Consider the following 23278-nt stretch of genomic DNA (forward strand, 5'->3'; position numbering starts at 1 on the left):
ACCTTTGTCTCTTGCGCTTTATAAATGTTATTTATTATTATTATTATTATTTGATTGATTAATTGATTGATAAGCTTAAACTACAGATTGAAAACTAAATTAAATCCGAATTTACACAATCTCAAAACATTTATGTTATATAAAGTATTTAATATACCCGTTTATAGTTAGTTTTACCTCACAACATGTTTACTACAGTGATTTTTTTTACAAAAATAATTTATTATAAATCATTATTAAATAGAATAGCCTTTCTTATAAAAAAGCCACTCGACGGATCGGACGAAATAATTTTAAGAATTGTTCTTCTTGCTTTCCATATTATATTCATATAAAGTAAAAACAATTATTTTAATTTTTTTTTCCAATAATTTCTGCTTTTTTTTTTGTTTTTTTTTTTTTGATGGGATTTTAGGCCTACTGCTGATGCAAAAATGCACAATCTGACGACGATAAATAAAAAATGACCAAAGAGGATCGGACGGAAGGACTGTCGTTTTGGACTCGACCAATATTCAATGACTAATCTGACAGAGACTTATTATAATTCCGGCCTAGAGGTTAACAGCCAAAACGAAGTCATTGCATATGCATATCTCTACTCATTTTTTATCAGCAAATGTTTTCATAGACTCTCTTTTCCCAGACGTGCCCTGGGGTGTGCGCATGCCCAGTCCGAATTTACCTATTTTTGTACAACTTTAAACTATAATATGCCTATAATGCACGGCTAATGCCTAAAGGAGCGACACGAAAAGCATCATATAAAACAATGTCAACTCTTTTTTCATCAACAAGAAATCGAGAGGGCTAAACTCACTCAGCGAGGTGTTTCGAGACCATCTTCATTGTTTTGTGAAGGCAATTTGTATCTAAACATCAGCCATTTTACGCCGATGATGTTGTGAAAGTGAAATCATGATGGCCCTTTTCATGCAATAGATATACAACGCTGGTATGTCTTCAGAAAGTGACTCAGAAGAATTCTTTGATGCTACTGAAGATGTCGGGGTTACAAGTCCAGGAAGGTATTACTATTTAAAAGTGTAATTGAAACTGGCTAGCTAGGCTAGGCTGACCTCACCCACTTTATACGGTTGATTGTTGTCATTGTCAAATGTCAGCAGCGCGCAGTAGCCTGCCTTTGTCCCCTTCTCTCCGCTTAAGTGGACTGGAAAGGGCCTAGCAGCGTAAAATATATTTTTAGTAGCTTTTGTAAACTTTGCAGATTTTAGTTTGATGACATGGTCATGGGTGTATTGTATTTTAGCCTCTCTTGGTAGGCACTCTAATCTGACAGAAGCATTACTTACAACAACAATAGGCCTAGGCCTAGCTAGCTAGTAGGCTAGGCCTAGCCTACATTAAAATTAATGATATTGATAATAAATAAATATAATAATGGGCCTAGGCCTATATTATTAAATAATAGGCCTACTGCTACTATCTAGTAGGCTATACGGTATTTATTATCAATATGCCTAGCCTAGCTAGCCTACTATGCCTATTATTATAATATTCGTAACTGTACTTTGTTAACTTTTTTAAAATGTTGAAAAAAGACTGGGTCGTGCTAATCTTGACCCGGTAGGCCCATTATCGATGATATAAAATGTTAAAAAACTGCTAACTAAGATAATTTAATGCTATTGTGATATTGAATTATTTTAATTGTACATTTCATTAGAGATGGTTTTACACACGAATGAAAAGTTTTAACAATATTTTAAATGATTTTAACTTGTACTGTATCTGGAAAGAAAAATATATACGACTAAAGCATCTTTAAGATGTACTTGACATCAATTTATATGAAATAACCCTATAGTACCAGGCAATTCCAGGCCCCTACTTGGCGATACCGAGCCCTAGAGGGCGTACCGGGCGAAGATTAAGTATGACTGAAAAGACCTCTCACGATTCTACTACACTACAGTTCTAACTTACTACGTCTACAATACCCTTAGCCCTAACCTACATACTGAAACCTCTTTTTCAATTAAAAAGTAAATACATTTTGTTTTACATTACACTGAAAAGGAGAAGCAAAGAAACCATACCAGTTAAAGAAATCAAGGCCCCTCCTATAGTTGATGCCTACAAACATGAAATTCAACAACTAGAAAAGGAACGTATTGAAGCTGCCATAAAACGAAGAGAGGAGGATGAAAAGCGAAAACATGAAGATGAAGAAATGCAACGGAAATTAAATGAACTAGCTGATAAAAAAAGAAAAGAAGAGAAGGTTTAATTAAAATTATTTTAATTATAATGTATTATTTACAAGAAGCCTATTTTGTAATCAATAATAATATTGTCTGAAAATGAAACCCTTCTGTTACTATTGCATTATGACAAGAGAATTAATAATGTAGATGAAATAGTGTAGTTACTATATACAATGTAATTCATTTGAAAAAAAAAATAGATTAGATTGGTTCAATTATTTAGGACAGAAAAAAATAATAATCATCATAATAATTTGCTAATAATTTACCAATGAATTCAGAATCAGTGGATGGTTCAGACTTTGTTATTTTCTGAGGTCTTCTAATTTTAAAGTATTATTCTATCCATAACTGCACAAGAAATGCATGGTGACCATACAACTTAGGTTGATTGATTGATTGCAGTTTATTTTAAAGATTATAAAAATTTTGCATTTGAAATTAATTTTTTTTTAAATTCTTTTAGAAATTATTGGAGGAACAGATATTGCGATTGAAAGAAGATGAACGAAGGCAGAAAGAGGAAGAAGAATGGAAAAAACAAAAACAGGTACGATTTTAAACTCCTAACAATACCACAGTTATTATGATTTTTACCAATATTATAATTAATAATCGCTCCTCGATTAAACAAGGCCAACAGCCATTAAGTCGCATGCTACAATGCATAGTGATACCGGACCGACAGACAGACCGACAGACAGACCGACCGACCGACATAGTGAACTATACTGACCGAAATTACTAAACATGTTTAAAAATGTTGAAATGTTTAAAAACATTTATATTTTTTAAATTTACACGTGCGTAGCCTGTCACTTTTGACGTGCTTGTATAACGTAATTTCGAGTTGAAAAGTAAGTCAAGAAAACAGAAATCGGGCAAAAAGAGTGCGCAATAACATTTAACGCGTAGTGCGCGCGCAAAAATATGCGCACTCATGGCAATTTTGTAAACGCTTAAAATTGCCTGAAATGTACTCTTATTTCATCGAAAATAAATTTTGAAAATTTTAAGCGCGCGTACGCATGCGTTACGGTAATTGTATTGCCATATGATGATTTATGCCCTGAAATTTATGAGTACCAAATTTTATTTAATTGTGATTCATGGTTGTGAAGATATGATTACAAACGTGATTTCGTTAAATCATGCGTAGACCGCGTAATTTTTTATTGCGCACCGTGAAAACATAACCACATCGATTCCTGGCCATAAGGAATATACTGTGAAAAATTGACCTAGCTAGATTAAACTGATATCAAGATAAGGTCAGAAAGCGATAAAACGCATAGTGATACCGGACCGACAGACCGACAGACCGACCAACCGACATAGTGAACTATAGAGTCGCTTCCACGCGACTAAAAATTATGAAAACTAAATGATATACTTTGACAATACAGGAAGCCGAAAAACGAAGAATTGAGGCAGAAAAACGTAGGAAAAAACTTGAAGAACGACGGAGAAAAGAAGAAAGTGGATTGGATGAAGATAGTGACTCTGAAAGCCAACAACCTGTTGCTGATGAAACTCGAGCACCAGTTGAAATACCTGCCAATGATGAACCTAGTGATGCAGAACCAGAGGTAGAACAACATAAAACCAGCACCATTCCAGATGTTGTTGCCAGTACAACGGGACGACCGGCAGTTTTGCCACTGGATTCTGCTGCACAGGAGATGCCGCCTCCAGCTGCACCACCTGTGGCTCCTCCTCGACGCAAGAAAAAACAAAAGAATCCAAAGAGTGCAGAACAAAAGGTTAATAATGTTACATTGTAATGCAATAATTATAATGCACCTTAGTATATCCTTGCCATTTGGTTGGTTGGTTATGTATATCACATATGACATCGGTATCCATCCTGGCAATTCGGTGATTCAGTGCACGTTCATCTTTTCTATAACATTTGACCTTTGGGAGGTTTCGCATTTGGACGGTAAACGAAGGGGACGATAATTTACTAGAGTTTGATGAATATTTCAAGACAGAAGCGATGGCATTTGGCCCCCTCATCACATAATCCGTAGACCCCTGTATATGTAGACCATGTATGTAAGGCTCGGTGTGTGTGTTTGAAAAGTTTCTGCATATTTTTTAAACATGAATCTAGAAGAATCAAAGTGAATTCACAGTCTACACATACTATTATAATATATAAAATATGTTTTAGCTAATTTTCAAACTAAAATTGAGAAATTTGGGCCGACCGTCTACATGCACTTTGTACTGATGATGTCATAAATTTTGCTCCATCTATCGGGACCCAACGTTAAGTTGACCAATTATAATCCTGATACGAGTGGAATAGAGTATACTGGGCTTACACGCATGAACAGATTAATATTTTGTATAAATTACTGTATCTTTTCATATTTATCGTCTACTGTCCTGTTGCAAAAGCTCACTAATGATAGTCAGTATTTTAACTAATTTAAATTTGCATAGCAATTGCTTTCTTCAACAGTATGTTTCTGTTGCTTTTAGATATCAGATGGAATGGATACAACAGAAGGACTCGATGATATACCAGTAGTAGTTGGTGGTTTGCCATTGGATCTTAGTAGTGGTAGTCGTCCAGGGAGTGGCATTTTAACACCAACCACAACCATCGCTAGTATCACTAAAGAGTTGGAACATTCTTTAGATCTGGAGAGTGCTTCCCGTGGTCACTCACATGTTAGGCATCATGTAAGTCCATTCTTTTTAAAAAATGTTTTAATTATTATAAAAAGTAATGGTTATGGTACAAACAGTTGTGGCTTGACCAAACCAATACCTTTAGTTATAAAGATAGCACCCTTTATATAACACCTAAATAGATTCCTGTCATTTTATTGGACAATTGTGGGTCATCACTCACTCACACTCACGTCATATTGCGAATTTTGGACAAAAAGTGTTTTGAGAGCGCTTTTGATTTAAACATTAGCGCAAGCCTATCTTACCGCTGAGAATTGTATTGAGAAACCCGAAGACTTCACGCGAGCGAGACGAACTGACTAAGAACATTATTACTATAGATTTTCACTTCATACACGCTTATTATTGAACAATAGTTAGTATAAATAACTGCTAGTTAATTAGAGACATTCAATGTTACTAAGAATACTAAAGAAATTACTTATAATACAAATTTAAAAGATTTATAACGATTCTAGTTTAGGTAACATTCGCCCATTAACAATGAAAACAAACAAATCCTGCGTAGGAAATCGCGGAACTCTAAAAAGTTTGTTTTAATATCACGCTAAAATTGTTTCCGAATTTTTAAATACATATTTGTAAATAGCATGTTAAATTTCAATATCTTTACTTTTAATCCTCAAAAAATCAAAATGTTGATATTTTTTAAAAGAATTTTATGATCATTTGAAATCGGGTATATTTACTATCGATCGCGCTCCGCCGGTGCCCGAGTAGGTGTGTACGCGTCGCTTTTGCAGGTTCTATTCCCAGTAGCGAGTTTCGGTCGCGCTAACATAAGCAATGTTTTCTACATTTACATGCATTAGGGGTAAATTATGTTTAATTGTTTTTACCGCATAACAAAATTCCCAAATTTATTTCGTTTCTTGCCTAACCGTTTCTGTCACCCTAAAATCAAATACTTTAACTGCATAATTTTAAGCGACAATAACATACAAATAGGCCTACTATAATTTGATCACTTCTTCGCAATACTTTAAAGTTGTTGTATACAATTATTTTAAGAATATAAATAAAAACACACAGAAACTAATAAAATGGCAACTAATTGAAAAGTCAAACTCATTTATTTCATCAATTAAATATTTGAAAAAAATCAAATCAAGTAAGGTACTGCTGTGTAGGCCTTAAATATGATTATTGTATTTTTTAGTTTTAATTTGTATAATGGCCTAGGCCTAATAATATAGTACTAACAACATGTTTATTTCTAAAGGCAAGAATAACAAACAGCTTTATTTATTTACCTTCAATATTAAATCTATGAGAAACCTCAATTATGAGAATCATTTAAATTTCTGTCACCGTACATTTCATTATAATGAAAACCTTTAATTTAAAAGACATTTAATTAATAAGAGCTGGTCAAATTTTTTTGAATGTCAACATGCTGTCCATAAATAGCCGCTTTCAAGTGATGCAAATGTTTTCTGGAGTCAGATCCTATAAAAAATATAGAAATATAAAAAGTATCTTAATTTAAATATGTATTTGAAAGATGGGCTAGAGGTATACTGCATGATAAATTAGGCTGAAAAACCTAACATGTGGTCCTAGGCCTACTACAAGGCCTAGCTTATTTGTTTTAAATCCCATAAAACGTTTGAATTTAATACATGTACAAAATCTAATTTATATAGAGTTGTAAAGTGTGGTACATTCAGTACATTAATTAAAATAAATGAGAATGGGGCCTAATATTAATAAATAAACATGTAAAAAACTGGCCTAAACGACTACGTGTGTATCTATACGCATTGATTAACACACAGTACGCGTTGGACCATCAAGGCTAGGCCCAGCTTCGCACAAACCACCGTTATACATGTGATTTGTTTACCTATTTCAATCGCCATTTAAAAAATACCTGAAAATATCAACATGCCCATTTTTTGTCAAACGAATATTTACATTACATAGTAACTTTTTATTTAGTCACTCGTTTACTCAAAAATTGAGGAATTTTTTTATGGTCTCGTAAAAATGTACAATATTATTATTGATAAAAACCGTATAAAATCTAACAAAAAGAAGAGCAAATTCAATGATTACCTGACACGATCATAACTGCTATCCTGTTCCAAAAACCAAGTCACATGCTTCTTCAACCCTTGCTTTAATTATTGTCATGAATTATTCATAAGGAACTATAATTTAAGGCTTTCAATTGGTTAAAAGAGTTTAACCCTATTAACATTTTAAATTCACATCATTTCCGGGTGATGTTGTCGCGCTTCGATGAATCTCAGAAATCACAAATGACCGCTAGAGGGCTCACTACTTTTTGTCTAGTCTAAATGAATGTGCACTCTACATGGTTTGTTTAAATGATATATCGGATGAAGCCCAGGCAGTATGACTCCTTAATGACAGCATAACAACAATGCTTGCTTCATCAGCTTTGCAAATGCTCCATAATAAATAGTGATGCCATAAACATCTAACGAAAATCTACTAACTCTTTTTCTCAATTGATGCTTTGCCTTTGATGTATTGTCCCTTGAAACACAAAAAATGAAAAAAAAAATATTCTAATTTTAAATTGGCCATATCAAAGTAATATTAAAGTTATTCACTTTAAGTCGAAAATTCGAGCCAAAAACAACAGTTTACGTAATTAACAGGTAAATTAATTAGATTACATTTTGTCTGAGAAATCGTCGCAAGCGAAAATAAACAAAGATTTCAAACCATGAGTATGCATTATGCATGATGCTAATTAGGATTGTTTACAGAACTCATCACGGTTGAGAAGGTGTTTTCACACAGATCGCGAGGAAGTTTTATGATTATGCATACAGAGTAGCTAAACAAGTGCATTGCATTATGGGATATGTTTTGATTGAAAACTTTGACTGGAAGTCAAAGTTATTTTTTGAACAAAAAAACATCTGTATTTCGGTTAAATTATTTTTTTTTGACTAATTTTTTGTGAAAGTTAATAACTATTATGATACTTCAAAATGACCCACTTTTTTTCGAAATTAAAAAAAAAAATGTTTGTTGGAATTAGTCAAAGGGACAATACATCTTTAATTTGAGCAAGATACTCCAAAAAGACTTTCCAGTGATATTCTGGACAGGTGGCCAACCAACTAACTCTGTTTCTCAATTGATGATGTTCTTGTTGCGTTGACCCCTTTGCATGCAGCTCATAACAAAGCTATACTGGGATTGGGGGTGCATGAGAAGAATCATCAGAGCCTAAATGTGCAGAAATGTATTACAAGAAGAACTGAGGAAAAACATTAATGCATTAAAACTATTGATTGAGAAACGACAACAATGAACGTGTTGTAGGCTAGTCTGTAGTAAACATGTAAAAAATAAATTAAATATACTTTTATTTATTTTCATTTAGGAATCATCACTTAATGAAAAGACTACTAAACTGGAGCAAGATCCTCCAGAAAGACTTTCCAGTGATATTCTAGGAGACATGCCACCTGAGTGTGTACATGTTGGCTTACCTCCCGAAAGCTCAATAGAACATTGGGACGAAGCTAAAAGCAGCACACCAGAAATGGAGAAACTTTTGCGGTATCACTTACTGATGCAGGGACAGAGCCGTACTGGAGACATCTTAACAGATGACGTAAGTTGGTAGAAAAGTCCTCTAAGCTACTGTAGAACTGATAACTTTGGCACCTGTTCGGAAAATGTATAAGCTAATTTAATTAATAATTAATTAGTTGTGTATGCAATACAAAAAGTGTTTATACAGGTTTTTGGAAATATTTTAAAATGTAAAATTTGAATAAATAAATTGTTTATATTTGGTTTGAGAAATTTAAATTTTTTGCTCTGTAAAAGTCTTTGGAAAGTTATGGAAATTGTTGTTATGTAGTAAAAAATAGAACAAACTAAGTTAACTGCAACTGAAAATTGTGTCATCCCTGATAACTATTTGAGGCTAACTTTGTGTTGCCTTAAAAGAGGCAAATTCTTCTGTGTTGCCTTATAAGAGGCCAACAAAAGTGTTAAAGAGTTAATTGACCCAGAGATGCAATATCCTATAGTGGACTTTACATCTCAGTGGCTACTGCATACTGTACAACTGCATAAGAATAAATTTACCATTAGACTAGCGAGAGGGCATAATATTGAAATATCATAATTATGTTAACAGCATAAGTTTTTCTTCTTTAACAGGAAGTTCTATCTCAGGTGATGGTTAAGAACCTAGATACAGGTGAACAGGTGTCACTACTGCAAGCAGAAGATAAACTACCAGCTTGTATCAACCCACTATCACTTCACATTATGAGACTTACTTCAGAATATGTCAGGTTTGTTTATGTACTATATATTTATTCACATTACACCAGCAAACTGTATTTTCCTTTCCGTGATAAAAGGACAAAGAATAATAACATTCTGGATTTATAAAGCGCCTTGTGAAACCTCTTAGCATAGCACTGTACATATTACTGTATTACATTACATCATTTTTTATACTCCCATAATGCAGCTAGTAATCAGTGCAAAGTTGATCTCTTGACCATACCAGGTATCCATTTGTACACCTGGTTGGAGAGAGGTAAACGTAAGTGTCATTCCTAAGGATACAAGCAATGCGATGAGCGTTGGATTCGAACCCACAATCTTGCAATCAGTACTCCAACGTGCAACACATGTGCTCACCTGTATAAATATAATGTAATAAGACTGTCTGTATTTATTATAGTTTAAAACTTCCACAGTACAATTCGGTAATTTTGATACTCCATTACCGTCAAATGACAGCTTCCAACCAACCATGACCTAACCATGCAGACATGTCAAGTTTTTCAAATTTACTTTAAAATCTTCCAATTATGATTTTGTTCGTTGGTTTTGTATTATTTATTTCAACTGGGTGACCTCTTCAGTCAAAAACTAGTCTCCCAGTGGGCCCAGTTATCATAAGTGGCTGTGACTAGTACACTGGAGTAACTCCCTACTTGTCTTGAAAGATGTACTAGGTTCTTTAAAGTGCACATGAGCTAGATGTGTACACTGGACCGTTTATATTCCTTTTCCGAGAAGACTCGTTCTTCCACCAGAACCATGGAGTGAGTGAGCCTTGAACCCTTGTTGATGTTATGGCTACGTAATTACGGTTCCACTGTCTTGACCACTCGGCCACTAACGGTTATGTGTATGGACTCATCATACGTGGGGACAAATTTGAGAATGTGACTGCTATATTGGATCCAAAATGGCAGATTGAACCTTCCAAACACAATTCTGTTCTTTTTGATATTCATGTGTATTAGTAGATGTGTGCAATAACACAAATGGTATGATAACAACTGTACAAATTCTAGATAGATATTTACTGGTATTTTGCCATTAATTCTATTTAGTAATGGAAGTTTGGACAAGATGGAAGGAAGTGACACGGAACAGAAAAAGGAAGATTCACCTGTTGCACAACAACTCAAAATTAAATCGTTAGTCATACTTCTTTATATCCACTTTTAACTATTGTATCTTAAGGTTTAAATATGGTATCTGTTTGTAAGGCATCCTACTAAAAAAAATACAAACCTTTTACAGCATATTCCTATGCAAACAAAATACTTTATATTATTGGTACATTCTTGTTTCATAATTGTAGACGGCACACTTTTGTATGAAAAAAAGGTTTTAAAAATGTGTTTACCCAAACTTCTATCCATAAAACAATAATAAGCAGGTGGTATGAAAGGGGGGAAAAGAAATTATCATTGATCAGTTTTCAAACATATGGTTTACATTAATTTTTAATGCGATTAGGAACAAGTTAAAGAAGTTTACCAAAAAGATGGCCCAAAAAGTGAAGACAGTCGCTGGCGACGCATTTAAACACGAAGAACAAGCTTCCAGTGATGACGAATCATTACCAGATACAAAGACAGTTAAGGTCAGAGTTCATTTCAATTTACTGTAGTTATTTTTATGTCTTGATGCACATCTGGCCAAGAATTACCAATATTAAATTAATCACTACCAGGTAGGACAGTGATTAATTTACTATTTACTTACAGTTATAACAATTATTAGTAATAAATTAGTGGAATTGAAAACCCAATAATGATTTAGTTTAGTTAGTATCTTCATTGCTCTTCTGAAAAGTTATGAAGAAATGAAACTAAAACAATTTTACTAATTAAGAAATGATTTGTTGATCTTTTATAGTTTGTTTTGTAGTTATTGAAAGTTTATAATTTTGATGATACATTCAAACCTCTCTTTCACTTTATAATACTGCAACCGAATATTCCCTTACAAATTGAGTGTAGTGTGATTAGTAATAAAGAGAATAGTCTTTATGTACCTGTGTAAGGTTTTAATCAACTAAATGTAAACAGCATAACATAAACAACAACTGTGATACGAATGATCAAAGATGGCGCATTAGGTATGGGGCGCCGAACATGTCACCACATTGAGTATATTTAAAACTAGCATTAATTGATACATTTTAGACAAACAATTTTTAATTGCTTGGAAAAATATAATTTTGCTATAGTTAGTACTTATCTTGGTTCATTGATAACTTCAGAAATGAAAAAAAAAGACAAAAATTGGTATTCTTTTAACACGGACCTAAATATCAACATGCGCAATATTTTGCCAAGTACTTCATTTGAATGTAACAATATGTATTGATTGATCTTGATCCAGAATTTAGTGCAAGGGGTATGAGTGGCAGGCTAGTGATCTGTTTGTGGGAATCCCACCTAAGAATTATTGGCAAAAAATTAATATTCTGATGTGTACTTTTTTTCCTATCACAATCGATATAAACCGTATTATGTAAAATCACTTTGAATAAAATAAAACGTTATTCATAAAACTTATAATTACTTTTTTGCACATAGATATTTAGACTCAATAATGATGAAGATAAGAACAGTTGATAACATAATTCTCATATTACAGTATATATGTACAATTACGTTGTCAAGTAAGGCAAACATCTGACCAATTAAAATACTCTGATACTGTCTCATGGGAGAACTCTTTTAATTTACTTAATTTCTCTGATAAAATAATTGACTCCACCTTCACACAGCTACAGCTACATTTTTCATTTTCACAATTTGTACAGATTTTTCAGAAGTAGCTGATTTACTATGTGAGAACAAAATACCATAATTAATTTATGTACTTTATTTTATGTCCTACAGTTCCGTGCGTCATCAAGCCACAAAGGTCCATATGATTTTGATCAATTGAAACTAGCTCAAGAACTTGGCAGTGAAAACTCTGGCGCCATCTGGACTATGAAGTTTTCATTATGTGGTCGATTATTGGTATGTTTATATTTTTTTATGACATAGTGAGATCTTGGTTCAGATTTAACAAACATGCTTTGCAAACAAATTTGTTCTACCTTTGCAGTCAGTTTTTCAAAATAACCTAGGAAATTCTTTGTACATACTTGTTGTCTTTATCTAATACATATCCTGCATAAATTGTTACAACTTATAACAAGTTGTAATCGGGTTTGACTTATCACACACATACAGTATGTGAACCTTGTGAAATTTCGGGGGAAAAGCACAGTTGCGCACTATTTGATTAATATGATTGGTAAATTTATTAACAAGGCAATAACGTGTCAGAACATCTCAAAACTAAAACAGGCCTCTCATCAGTGGTCCCCTGTAAAATCTCGGGTGATTGTCCACAAAATTGTTATCACACTATGCAAATCTGGTTTACAAGTTGTTATATTTTGCAGATGTGAAAAGGGTATTAAATGATAAAAATAACTGGTTTGATAGTAACATAAAGCAATTATAATATAAATATTTTAAATAAATTTGCTATAATATCTCTATGATAATCACATATTACTTGTAACTACTGTATCTTAACTTAAGAACAAAGATTGATTACCAGCCCAGGCATCCAAAGATTATAAGTTGTCCAGATTTTTCCCCTGGAGAAAAAGTAAATTGTAATAAAGTATGTTTTAGTTAATTATATGAAGTTGATTACATACATTTTCTTCATACCCCTGAGCTTATTTGACACTTTATTGACTGAGGCTCTTATTCCATGTTTTTCTTTTTTTCATTGGTTGTTTAGGCTACTGCTGGACAAGATCACCTTCTCAGGGTATGGGTTCTTAAGAACCATGAACAGTATTTTGGTGACATGAGACAGAAGTACAATGCAGACACCCAGTCCTCTCCCACACCTTCACAAGAGGACATACTGGATGCCATTGAGAAGGAATCAGTGTCAAGCTCGGGAGCTGGTGATGGTAACGATGAAGATGATAGCGATCAGTTGGCAATATTTGCTAAAGCACCCTTTTGTGTGTACACAGGTCATACTGCAGATGTGTTGGATGTTTCCTGGTCAAAGGTCAGTACACTCAAGGTCTGCCATCACCTGGGCCATATTTTATGTAAAGTCTTGGCTTAGCTTCTGTTCAGATTTATAGTTCTGCTTTCATATCGTAAAACAAGATCACATACAGTAGTTAGCGTCATAACGGCCATAGTACATTCAGCCTTTGTAACAAGGATGGTCCAGTGTCATAAGAGGTGGCTTCCACCAATCCCTTTCTTAGTCCGACTCATTAATGATGATGTTTCAATGAATATTGAATAGGCTGGCACTATTTAACATACCGGTGGACAAATATTAATGTGTTAATTTAAAAAAAAAAAAAAAGTTTTACTATTTATACAATCAATTAATTTTCTAACCAAAAACTTCATTCATCTCATATACTGTAATATTTGTGGCAAACAGTACGTCGGAGAAACAAAAAACACACTCCGTATGAGAATGACACAACACAGATCAGCTATCAAAACATTAAAGCTTGATCAACCTGTAGCCGAACATTTTAATTCAGGTGGTCACTCGACTCAAATTTCAGAGTTATAGTAATAGACCATAATGTCAAATGGAGCAACTAAACTCGCAAAGACAAAGAAAACCACTGGGAATTACAACTTAAAACCACAAAACCTTTTTGGACTTAACATTAGGAACATACTCCTAGATCGTTAAAATTATTCCATTGACTACCTAAATTTAAGTTTCAATATTAACCACCATTTAAGCTGTTTTTTAGTTTCATTCCAAAATTGTTTATATCTCTACCAAGCTACCTTCTTTGTTTTCTACTCTTATTCAGACTCCACCCTGCCTCCTTTTGTTGTATTTCTTTTATTCCTGTCCACCCAGGCAGCACTTGCCAGCTGCTCTTATACAATGAGGTTATCCAAATTCCTTCACTTGCACTGATGAAGGGCTAGTGTTGCCCGAAAGCTCTGCTTACTTTTCTGGCTGTTTTATTTATCGTTATTATTATTATTTTGTATCTCCATTGAGATCCAGCCACTAATTCACTCACAGCATTGTCATTTTTTCAGTAATTTGCCTTTGGATTTATATTCTTTTTATTAAATATTGTAAAATACTACTTTTCAGCTTTTTGGCTGCCGTTGTATTATTGATTTCTTTTTTATGAATAAATAATCTGAATATATGGTGTTAATTGAGAAATACTTACAAGGCAGGTATCATCAAATTATGAGTGTCGACAAGTAGCACCCACCATGAGTGTGCCTACCTAAGATTTAGAGAATTGTTTGAAAAATGATATTGTCCATCTCATGAAAATATTCTTTCTATTCTAATCATAATTATTCGTTGTTTCTACTGTGTATTATTTCTGACACAATTTCATAACCTAATAAAGTTTATTGGCTTTTTCTTTTGTTGCATAGTTTGCTAATATAACAATTCTTGTTCTGCTTTACTGCTCAACATAAAAAGCATGTGTTAACAATTAACAATTAACAATAGAAATGTTAAATCCAAAATACCCCTTTAAAGCCACTTGTAGTTTTGAAAAGCATTATTAAATGTGTGCAATTCAGATAATAATCTTGTTAAATAAAAACACTTCCTGTTTTAATGTCTTGAGGTGTTATAATGGATATAATACTGTATATTTACACGCTAGATATTTTTCTCAGTTAAATTGCGGTCTAGCAGAGTTACATTGCTGTATACACCGGTTAAATATTTTTAATTGAAAATAAATATGAAATTTAATGTACCTCTGAAGTTTTATCTGGAGTACATCATAGTTATATAGGCCAATATTGCATTTACCAACAAAACTTAGGCCGCACTGGTTAAACATCTGATAGCACTTAAAATGTCTAATATTACATTCTGAAACCTATCAAAGTCAAATTATTGCAAGTTATTGATCACATGCCCTTACATTCGATGTCTCAGATATAATTCGGATGAGCTTAAGCATGCATAGAATGGTGTTTACTCTAGTGCATATAAACACAGCCTACTTTGAGTTAGTAATGCTTTTATCAATTTACTTAAATTGAGTGCTCGTACAGTTTTGTTTTAGTTGCACTATTTGATTAGATAAACTAAACAATTATAAATTTCAGTTTCTTGTAAACATATCAACTTTTATTATGCTATTAACGTTGTTTCGTTTGTCTATATTTATACATGATTTTTCTTTATTTTAATTTTTGGTTCTTTAACCGAGGAGGAAATATTAATTGTGGACCAATATAAATATGTATTCTCATACTGGTTTAGGGTTTAAAATCAATCAGTTTAGATCAATAATTACTTGTTTTGTTTACTTCTTCTTTATACTGGGGGACCACTTAACCAGTATACAGACAAACAGAAAGTGAAATGAAAAACCTGTTTCTTCCACATCTACATTTTAATATTTATCTATTAACACATTGACTGCCAAGGCATTTTCCGTAATTTCTGTCCCAGTGCCAAGTCCCGTTTGAGATGATTATATTGAGTGTGAGGGCGCCATATTCAATGCATGAGGGAATAAACACAAACAAACATATGACATTTATTTTTAGATTATCGTTTACGTACATCATTCATAAACTGCCATGCGATAATTCCTGTTCCAATCACCACTGCCAGCGATTCTATATACAATACAAAAGTGCTACGATTTTGACGTAGTATTACGTCTTGGCAAGTAGCGACACGCAATTTTTGACGTATAAATACGCCGTGGCAGTGAACGTGTTAACAACATTACATTTTTATTTTATTTTTTTTATAAATTACGTTATGAAATCTAATATTGTATTGTTAATTTTACAGAATTATTTTATGCTATCATCATCTATGGACAAGACTGTGCGTCTATGGCATATTTCACGTAGCGAGTGCCTATGTTGCTTTCAACACATTGACTTTGTTACAGCCATAGCATTTCATCCAAGGGTAATACATTTGTTTGTGAATTTGCTATTGAATTTTTTTATATTTTTTATATTAAATTCAAAATCTATAAACTTTTAAATTAATGGTGATTCCCTAAAGTGGGACTGTACATTTCAGTGCTAGTGTACATCATGTAACTTATACGATACTTATATTTAATATTCTTTATTTAGGATGATCGATACTTTCTCAGTGGGTCACTAGATGGCAAGTTACGTCTGTGGAACATACCGGACAAAAAGGTTGCCCTCTGGAATGAAATTGATGGTCAGACAAAGCTTATCACTGCCGCCAACTTCATTCAAAATGGCCGATTCTCAGTTGTTGGTACTTATGATGGCCGTTGCATCTTTTACGATACAGAACATCTAAAATATTATTGCCAAGTTCATGTCAGGTCAACGAGAGGTCGTAATGCAAAAGGTCGTAAAATCACTGGGATTGAACCACTTCCTGGTGAGGATAAGGTAGGTGTCAGATTTTTAAACCATAAATTACTTTATTTTAAATGTATTCCTTATTTTAAATTAATAATTTGCTTTTTAAAAAAATAATTGCATTGATACTAAAGAAAACAATTGATACTATAAATGCAAAACAAATACTTTGTTTTATATTACCTTCATCAAAGGTAAAAAGACGATTTATTCTATCGTATTGATCAGAATAATCTTAATTGATTTAATCTTATAAGATATAAGTACTTATGCACAACTTTAAACAGACAAACAACACATCAACTTGACAAGGTCTGACTTATTGTTGAAATGATATTTTTTTACCATTTATAAAGGAGAAACTATACTATATAAGCATTACAGTTACAGTATTTACAGTTCAGTCAACTTTCCCAATACCATACACCTTTGGACTGGCCAGATATGTCTGGTTTCTTGGAAAGTCTGGTATTCAAAATGTTTTTGAGTAGAAATTAATGTTTTGAAAAGAAAAGTCTGGTTTTGAGAGAGTTTCCGGTTTTTGGAGAGTCTGGCATTGGGAGATTTGACTGTATTGTATTTTTTTTCTTATCTATTAAAGTGTTATTTTACTATGTTATAGATCCTTGTAACATCAAATGACTCAAGATTGAGGGTATATGATTTGAGGGACTTGTCAATCTCATGTAAATACAGGGGCTGCTCAAACCTTAGCAGTCAGATCAAGGCTTCCTTCAGGTATACCATAATAAATACCATCCGTGATAAATTGCGGATACCTCAATCATTGTTATTATTATCATATATATATATATATCATCAATGTTTATTCATTTGTCACCATCACCATTGTCATTGTTATCAATATTCCATCATCTGTTTATTGTCACCATTAATACCATCTTTTATCAATGTTGTTATTATTGTCATTGCTCACGATCTTTATTGTCATTGTTATCATTGTGCTATCATCTGTTTATTGTCACCATCACCACCATCTTTTATCAATTTTGTTATTATTGTCACTGATCACGATCTTTATTGTCAGTGTTATCATTAATCCAGCATCTGTTTATTGTCACCATCAATACCATCTTTTATCAATGTTGTTATTATTGTCACTGCCATCACAATCTTTAATGTCATTGTTATCATTATTCCATCCTCTGTTTATTTACACCATCACCACCATCTTTATGAATGTTTTTATTAATGTCACTACCAGATCGCGATTTTATTTTCATTGTTATCATTATTCCATCTTCTATTTATTGTCACCATGACCATTATCCTTTGTCATTATTGTCACTTGTGTGTTTTTTTAGTTTTTTTTAGTATGTTCAGTTCTGTACAAAAAGGTTATATTTTATGATTATTTTTCCTTTAGCCATAATCGCAAGTACATTGTTTGTGGATCTGAAGATTTTAATATATATATCTGGAAGACCAATTATGATTTTGGTAAATTTTCATCTGTTCGAAAAGATAGAAATGATTATTGGGAGGCCATCAAAGGTATGTAGTATTTTAAAGACGTCATTACAAAAGTAACATTTTATTTATTTAATCAGATTAAACATACATGTACAGTACTACTGTGTGATAGCTGGATATTTTAATTTCCTTCATTCCGTTTTTCATGTTTCTCATTGGTGTATTTTTTGATAAAACTGAAGCCCAAAAAAAAGATTTTGATTTTTTTTAATTCATTGTTTAGAAATCAATGCATTTTATCAATTCCAAAGATTTCTTTGCATTATCTGTTTATTAGAGATATTTTCATAAGGTTATGTTAAAAAGGAGAAGCTGCTGTTATAGTGTATTTATTTCTGATAGTTTAGTATTTTTTAATAGCCTTGCAGGATAAACATATTTAATAATAATGGCTTTTTTTTTATCTTTTGTGGTTAACCACCACCTTTATTCATTCAATGTTTCATAAACAACAATTACAGAATCTCTAAGCATTTTCTACATTTTTTTCGTTATTTTCTTATTTTTATCCTCTTTAATATTAATAATACTTTTAATATTTTTATACGTAGTACCCAATGTTTTCTTAATGTATATATTTGGTTTGTCTACTACACTTAAAAAAAAAAATATTATTAATGTTTACATTATTTTCTGCATATTTTTTATGTTATTGTTGTTATTACAAAATATATTGCATATTTAATAAAAAAAAAAGTTGTTTACTTATAAAAAGTTTGTTAACTTATTTATCATAATTTGTGTGTCTTTCAGTTTATATATTTGTTTATAGTACAGTAATAATATTAATGGCTTCTATTACAGCTTCAATAATCACATCCTGCTGTAGTTATATGTTACAGTATATACAATATCACATTTATTATGCATTTTTATTTCTACAGCTCACAGTGCAGTTGTTACTACAGCCATTTTTTCACCAAATCCAACACTGGTTATCACACCGATATCAGAAAGCTTGAGTGATGTCACGGAAAAGCGTGACGTATCACCAGGTTCGCCATCAGTCCCTCTCAAACGGCCGGAAAAAATTGATACAAAAGGTGAAGGGTCATCGAGGAGTGGATCTCTAAAAAAGGACAGAATGGACAAAGGAGAATTACTGGTATCTGCTGATTTTAATGGACAAATTAAAGTTTTTATCAACTATCCTAAAGTACCAGCCAAGATAAATATTGCAACTCAATAACAATGTTTGCTTCCGATTGTTCTTAATATTTGTTTATCCAACTCAAAGTGTACTGTTTAGCTATGTCGGGCACAGCAATTCCTACCCATGACAGTTTTCTCATCACTGATCGACATTGTCAAAATCATTGATTGTGGCCAGGGTAAAAATAACTGATCACAATTGTTTGGTCATTAGCTGGTGTCAAAATCACTGATTAATTACGAAAGGCGTTTATTAATCCATGGTTACCCTGGCCTCTCCTGCTTGTTCTACTACTATGTGTATTAATTTAGTTCTAACCTGTGATGCAAATTTGTAGGCTACCACTATGCTGAGAGTCTGAACATACCCAGCATCCCCATTATACTTATTTTCAAAAGGCAATGAAGCCATGTGCTTCCATAAGTTAGGCCAATACAAAAATAAATTTAATAGTTTTACTTGATTTGAAATTGGTTTTTGGACTTTTTTATTAGCTATCTTTTTAACAAACTGAAAATGATGATATTTAATTCACCACCGTTCTACACTGCACCGTTTTTATTGTATTGAATGAACCTACCACAAGTATCCAAAATTCGATAAGGGCAGAGAATGTAGATTTTTTTTTTATTTGGTTTTATCTCAAAAGATTATAAATTTAATTGGATAATTTATTATAAAAAACACAATATATTTAAAAAAAACTCTGAACTGTAAATTGTTCATTAATTTGGCAAATAGATTCAAACTTATAATGGTAGCCTAAAAATTGCATTGCCTTTAAAACTGGTAATTTACTGGATATAGGTTATAAAACTAACAATAACAAAAGGCTCTAATTTGAACTATGATGATAAACAATGCTGTAATTTGATCTAAACTGATCTCTATTATGCAGTATTGATAAATGTACTATTTATCAAATATCAATAATGTAATCTTGAACAATTAACCACCCACAACAGGATGTGTGATTACTTTAGTAGAAAGATAGCTAGCAGACGACACAGAAGATATTTATTTAACACCGTGTTTACTATTTTCCATCTAACAAGTTTGTGATTTGTATAAATGTATTACTGTACTATTATTTATTCAACTATACCTATACAAATTAATGTTTCAATAGGTAATTGGTGGGTTAATTAACATTGTGGCGATATAAAGTATAGGCCCATAATACCATGGATCTATAAATTAGGTCATCTAACTTATAGGCTCATGATTATATTGGAGAAGTTCGTTTCTTTCACTTTCCATAAGGTTTTGTGTGCTGCGTGCAACATTTTCATCAGTGTAACGTAGCAAAATGCTACCATATAAAGCTACCATTGCCAATTTATAAAATGCAGTACAGTATCTTTCTTTTTCTGACTACCTAATAAATGATCAACTACTATACTGCTAATACAATTTTTCAAATGAAAATGGTTCATTTTTCGTATCTTCACCGCATGCAATTGCAGTAAATAATATGTCATTTATATTATGTCCACACCTTCTCATAATGTATGTCCAATGAAATAAAGTATCTTGATAAATAAAATCCTGATTTATTGTGGAAACTGGCCAACTCACGACAGCGTCGTACCACGAAGCCCATATAATACGTACGGAGAAAATCAAACGTTTTATATTCTTCCGATGACCTAAAAACTACGCCCGACTCTATCTCGTCGGGATTAAACTCAGAAGGCACCACCGTCGAGTCAACGTTACTTCGGGTCTCGCCGTACGATAATGGCATTATGAAGATGTTTTCGAAGGATTATCTCAAATTCTCGAAACTTGCCAAGAAGTCAAAGTCTGAAGAATTTTCCGGGATCTTATAGGAAAGAGTGAGGATTTTGAAGCAGAAAAGATAATTTTTGTGATGGAACTGGAGAAAAGAAGAAGATGCCCACAACCACCTGCCACCAAAATCAAAATAAATGTCGTAATCCGAGATGACAATTATGGAATGAACGAGAAATACTCTCTCCTAATTCGGAAGTATTTTTCATTTGTCCAAACGAGATAGGATCATTTCAGGAAATTACCTCACGACCAACGTTTTAAGTCTATGCTTACAGTATTTTTAAACACGGATACTGTAGGCCTACAGTATCCCGTACCAACCGATACGACTTTCAAGTACAATGCAACATACGCGGACGTAATAATAGGATACCAGGAAATGTATGGAACTAACGAGTAATTACATAGAAATTGGAATAATTTGCCAACCGAAGTCATCATTTCTGAAACCATTAACACATTTAAAAACCGATTGGATTCGACATGGAGTTATACTTACCCATCTATATGGCGGGCCAAACTTTCATTTAATTATTAACAAGATATCTCTATTTAAAATTAACTAAGATATCTTAGTTTTAAATAGAGATATCTTAGTTTTAAATAGAGATATCTTAATGATTAAATGACAGTTTGGCCCGCCATATTATATTGATGGATCATATTTTCAGTTCGATCGGTCTTATCCCACAATATAGGCATTGCATTTTGTATAATTATATCAAGCCTTACTTCAAGTTAGTGACGAGTAAATATAAAGAATACGACTTTGTTACTTTTAATTCCTGTTTGCTTTTACAGTATACATTTTGTGTTCCTTCAGTTTTGTTTCGACGGTTGTCAAGTTAATGCCTATTATATACTTTTAGAATGCGTACGCGTGCATACTTTTCTGTTGTTCATAGGATCGAGAGCACGCTACGCAAGCGTAAACAATAAGTTGCTTGTTAATGTGTGTTTTGTGAATACTCGACTCTTATTGGAATGGATGCGGGTACAATATACACACTACTCGCTCCTAGTAGTAGTACATTGATGATGTGTGTAACGTAACAAAATATGTTACGTTACCCAGGGATGCGCGCGCACACGTAAACAACAAGTTGCTAGGTAATTTGTGAAGTGTGTCAATTATAGCAATTATATATGGAGGCCTCGCGCGCGAGGAAAGGATTGGGTTAACGTCATGCGCCAAACTTGCGCGCGTAGCTAGTATTTACATATGTGAAGCATAATCTGACATGGTTGTGAGATCCTACTCAGAGTACATTAAAGTAATTTAAATTGAGTATGATAATTAACATTAATTTGTGCAAACCGTTATATGAATAATACGGTGTGTGGTGCTCTCAATTTGTGTTTTTTTCTGCCGGTCGTCAAAATCCGCTTCCTTCCTCTCCTCGCGCACTGGCGGAAGAACATTAACTTGGAAAGGAAAAAGAAGAACGAATGATGTTTAACTTGATCTGTGACGACGAATTGATGATGTACTGATTATAATACATTCAGATCTAATCCTCCAGAAGATGAACAATTACGGCAAAAAAACAATTGGTTTAGCATAGAAATTATATATTTTTATTAAAATGAGCCTAATTAAGGGGTACTTTACGATACATAGGTTAACATCATTAATTGAAACCACCGATAAATAATATTACATTAACTGGTTGGATTTTAATTGAACCCTCTTCCATCAATTAACAATTATATTAGGGTAATTCATACAAAAAAACAAATTAACCCCTAATTACAGATAAACAATGCCTATAGTAATATAATTCTACTACATCATTAGATACAGTTTGGCTTAATCAGTCCATGAGTATTTGAATCCCGATTTTTAATGACGCCAACTATTTTTAAATATTATTCCAAGTTCAGGCTATTATATCATTAGTAATTAATACACATTGCTTACTATGGATGCAACGCAAATACGTAAAACGCAGCGCAAGTAATTTGACCAATCACAAGTGATGGATTATTCGAACTTTCGCTTGTCATTGGTCAACTCGCTTGAGTTGCGCTTAAGTCATTACGTTGTGTATTAGTGTGAACCAAGCTTTAGGTCGAACGCATGGAAAATAATGCAACATCACTGTTTTGAATAATGAGCAAATCTTGAAAAAAAAATGGCCGGCATTAAATAGTTTAAATTTCGTTATTCGAACCAAATTTAAGGCTGTTGTACGATGTTTACATTTTGTAATTAC

At 32.8% G+C, this 23278-nt stretch overlaps 1 protein-coding gene and 1 long non-coding RNA gene across 2 annotated transcripts; one reads left to right on the top strand and one right to left on the bottom strand.

Moving 5' to 3' along the window:
• Window positions 1-740: 740 nt before the first annotated feature.
• Window positions 741-19305, top strand: LOC140049398 (WD repeat-containing protein 44-like). The gene is made up of 16 exons (XM_072094272.1): window positions 741-1028; window positions 2041-2245; window positions 2695-2778; window positions 3635-3991; window positions 4719-4922; window positions 8302-8535; window positions 9093-9229; window positions 10289-10375; window positions 10701-10827; window positions 12098-12223; window positions 13005-13286; window positions 16059-16181; window positions 16355-16648; window positions 17241-17356; window positions 18006-18133; window positions 18997-19305. Exons 1-16 carry the CDS (start codon window positions 958-960, stop codon window positions 19299-19301), a joined length of 2880 nt encoding a protein of 959 aa, XP_071950373.1. The 5' UTR covers window positions 741-957; the 3' UTR covers window positions 19302-19305.
• Window positions 5989-7231, bottom strand: LOC140049399 (uncharacterized). The gene is made up of 2 exons (XR_011845246.1): window positions 6993-7231; window positions 5989-6383 (listed from the first exon to the last, which is right to left on the bottom strand). It is a non-coding gene; the product is annotated as an uncharacterized lncRNA (long non-coding RNA).
• Window positions 19306-23278: the final 3973 nt, after the last annotated feature.

This window comes from Antedon mediterranea, chromosome 5 (genome assembly GCF_964355755.1).
Source record: "Antedon mediterranea chromosome 5, ecAntMedi1.1, whole genome shotgun sequence".
Taxonomy (NCBI): domain Eukaryota; kingdom Metazoa; phylum Echinodermata; class Crinoidea; order Comatulida; family Antedonidae; genus Antedon; species Antedon mediterranea.

Bases quoted from the DNA above. Each gene is read 5' to 3' on its own strand.
- LOC140049398 (XM_072094272.1), top strand. From the start codon at position 958: ATGTCTTCAGAAAGTGACTCAGAAGAATTCTTTGATGCTACTGAAGAT. The intron at 3,992-4,718 runs GTTAATAATGTT...TGTTGCTTTTAG, and splicing joins CAAAGAGTGCAGAACAAAAG to ATATCAGATGGAATGGATAC. The intron at 12,224-13,004 runs GTATGTTTATAT...TTGGTTGTTTAG, and splicing joins CATTATGTGGTCGATTATTG to GCTACTGCTGGACAAGATCA.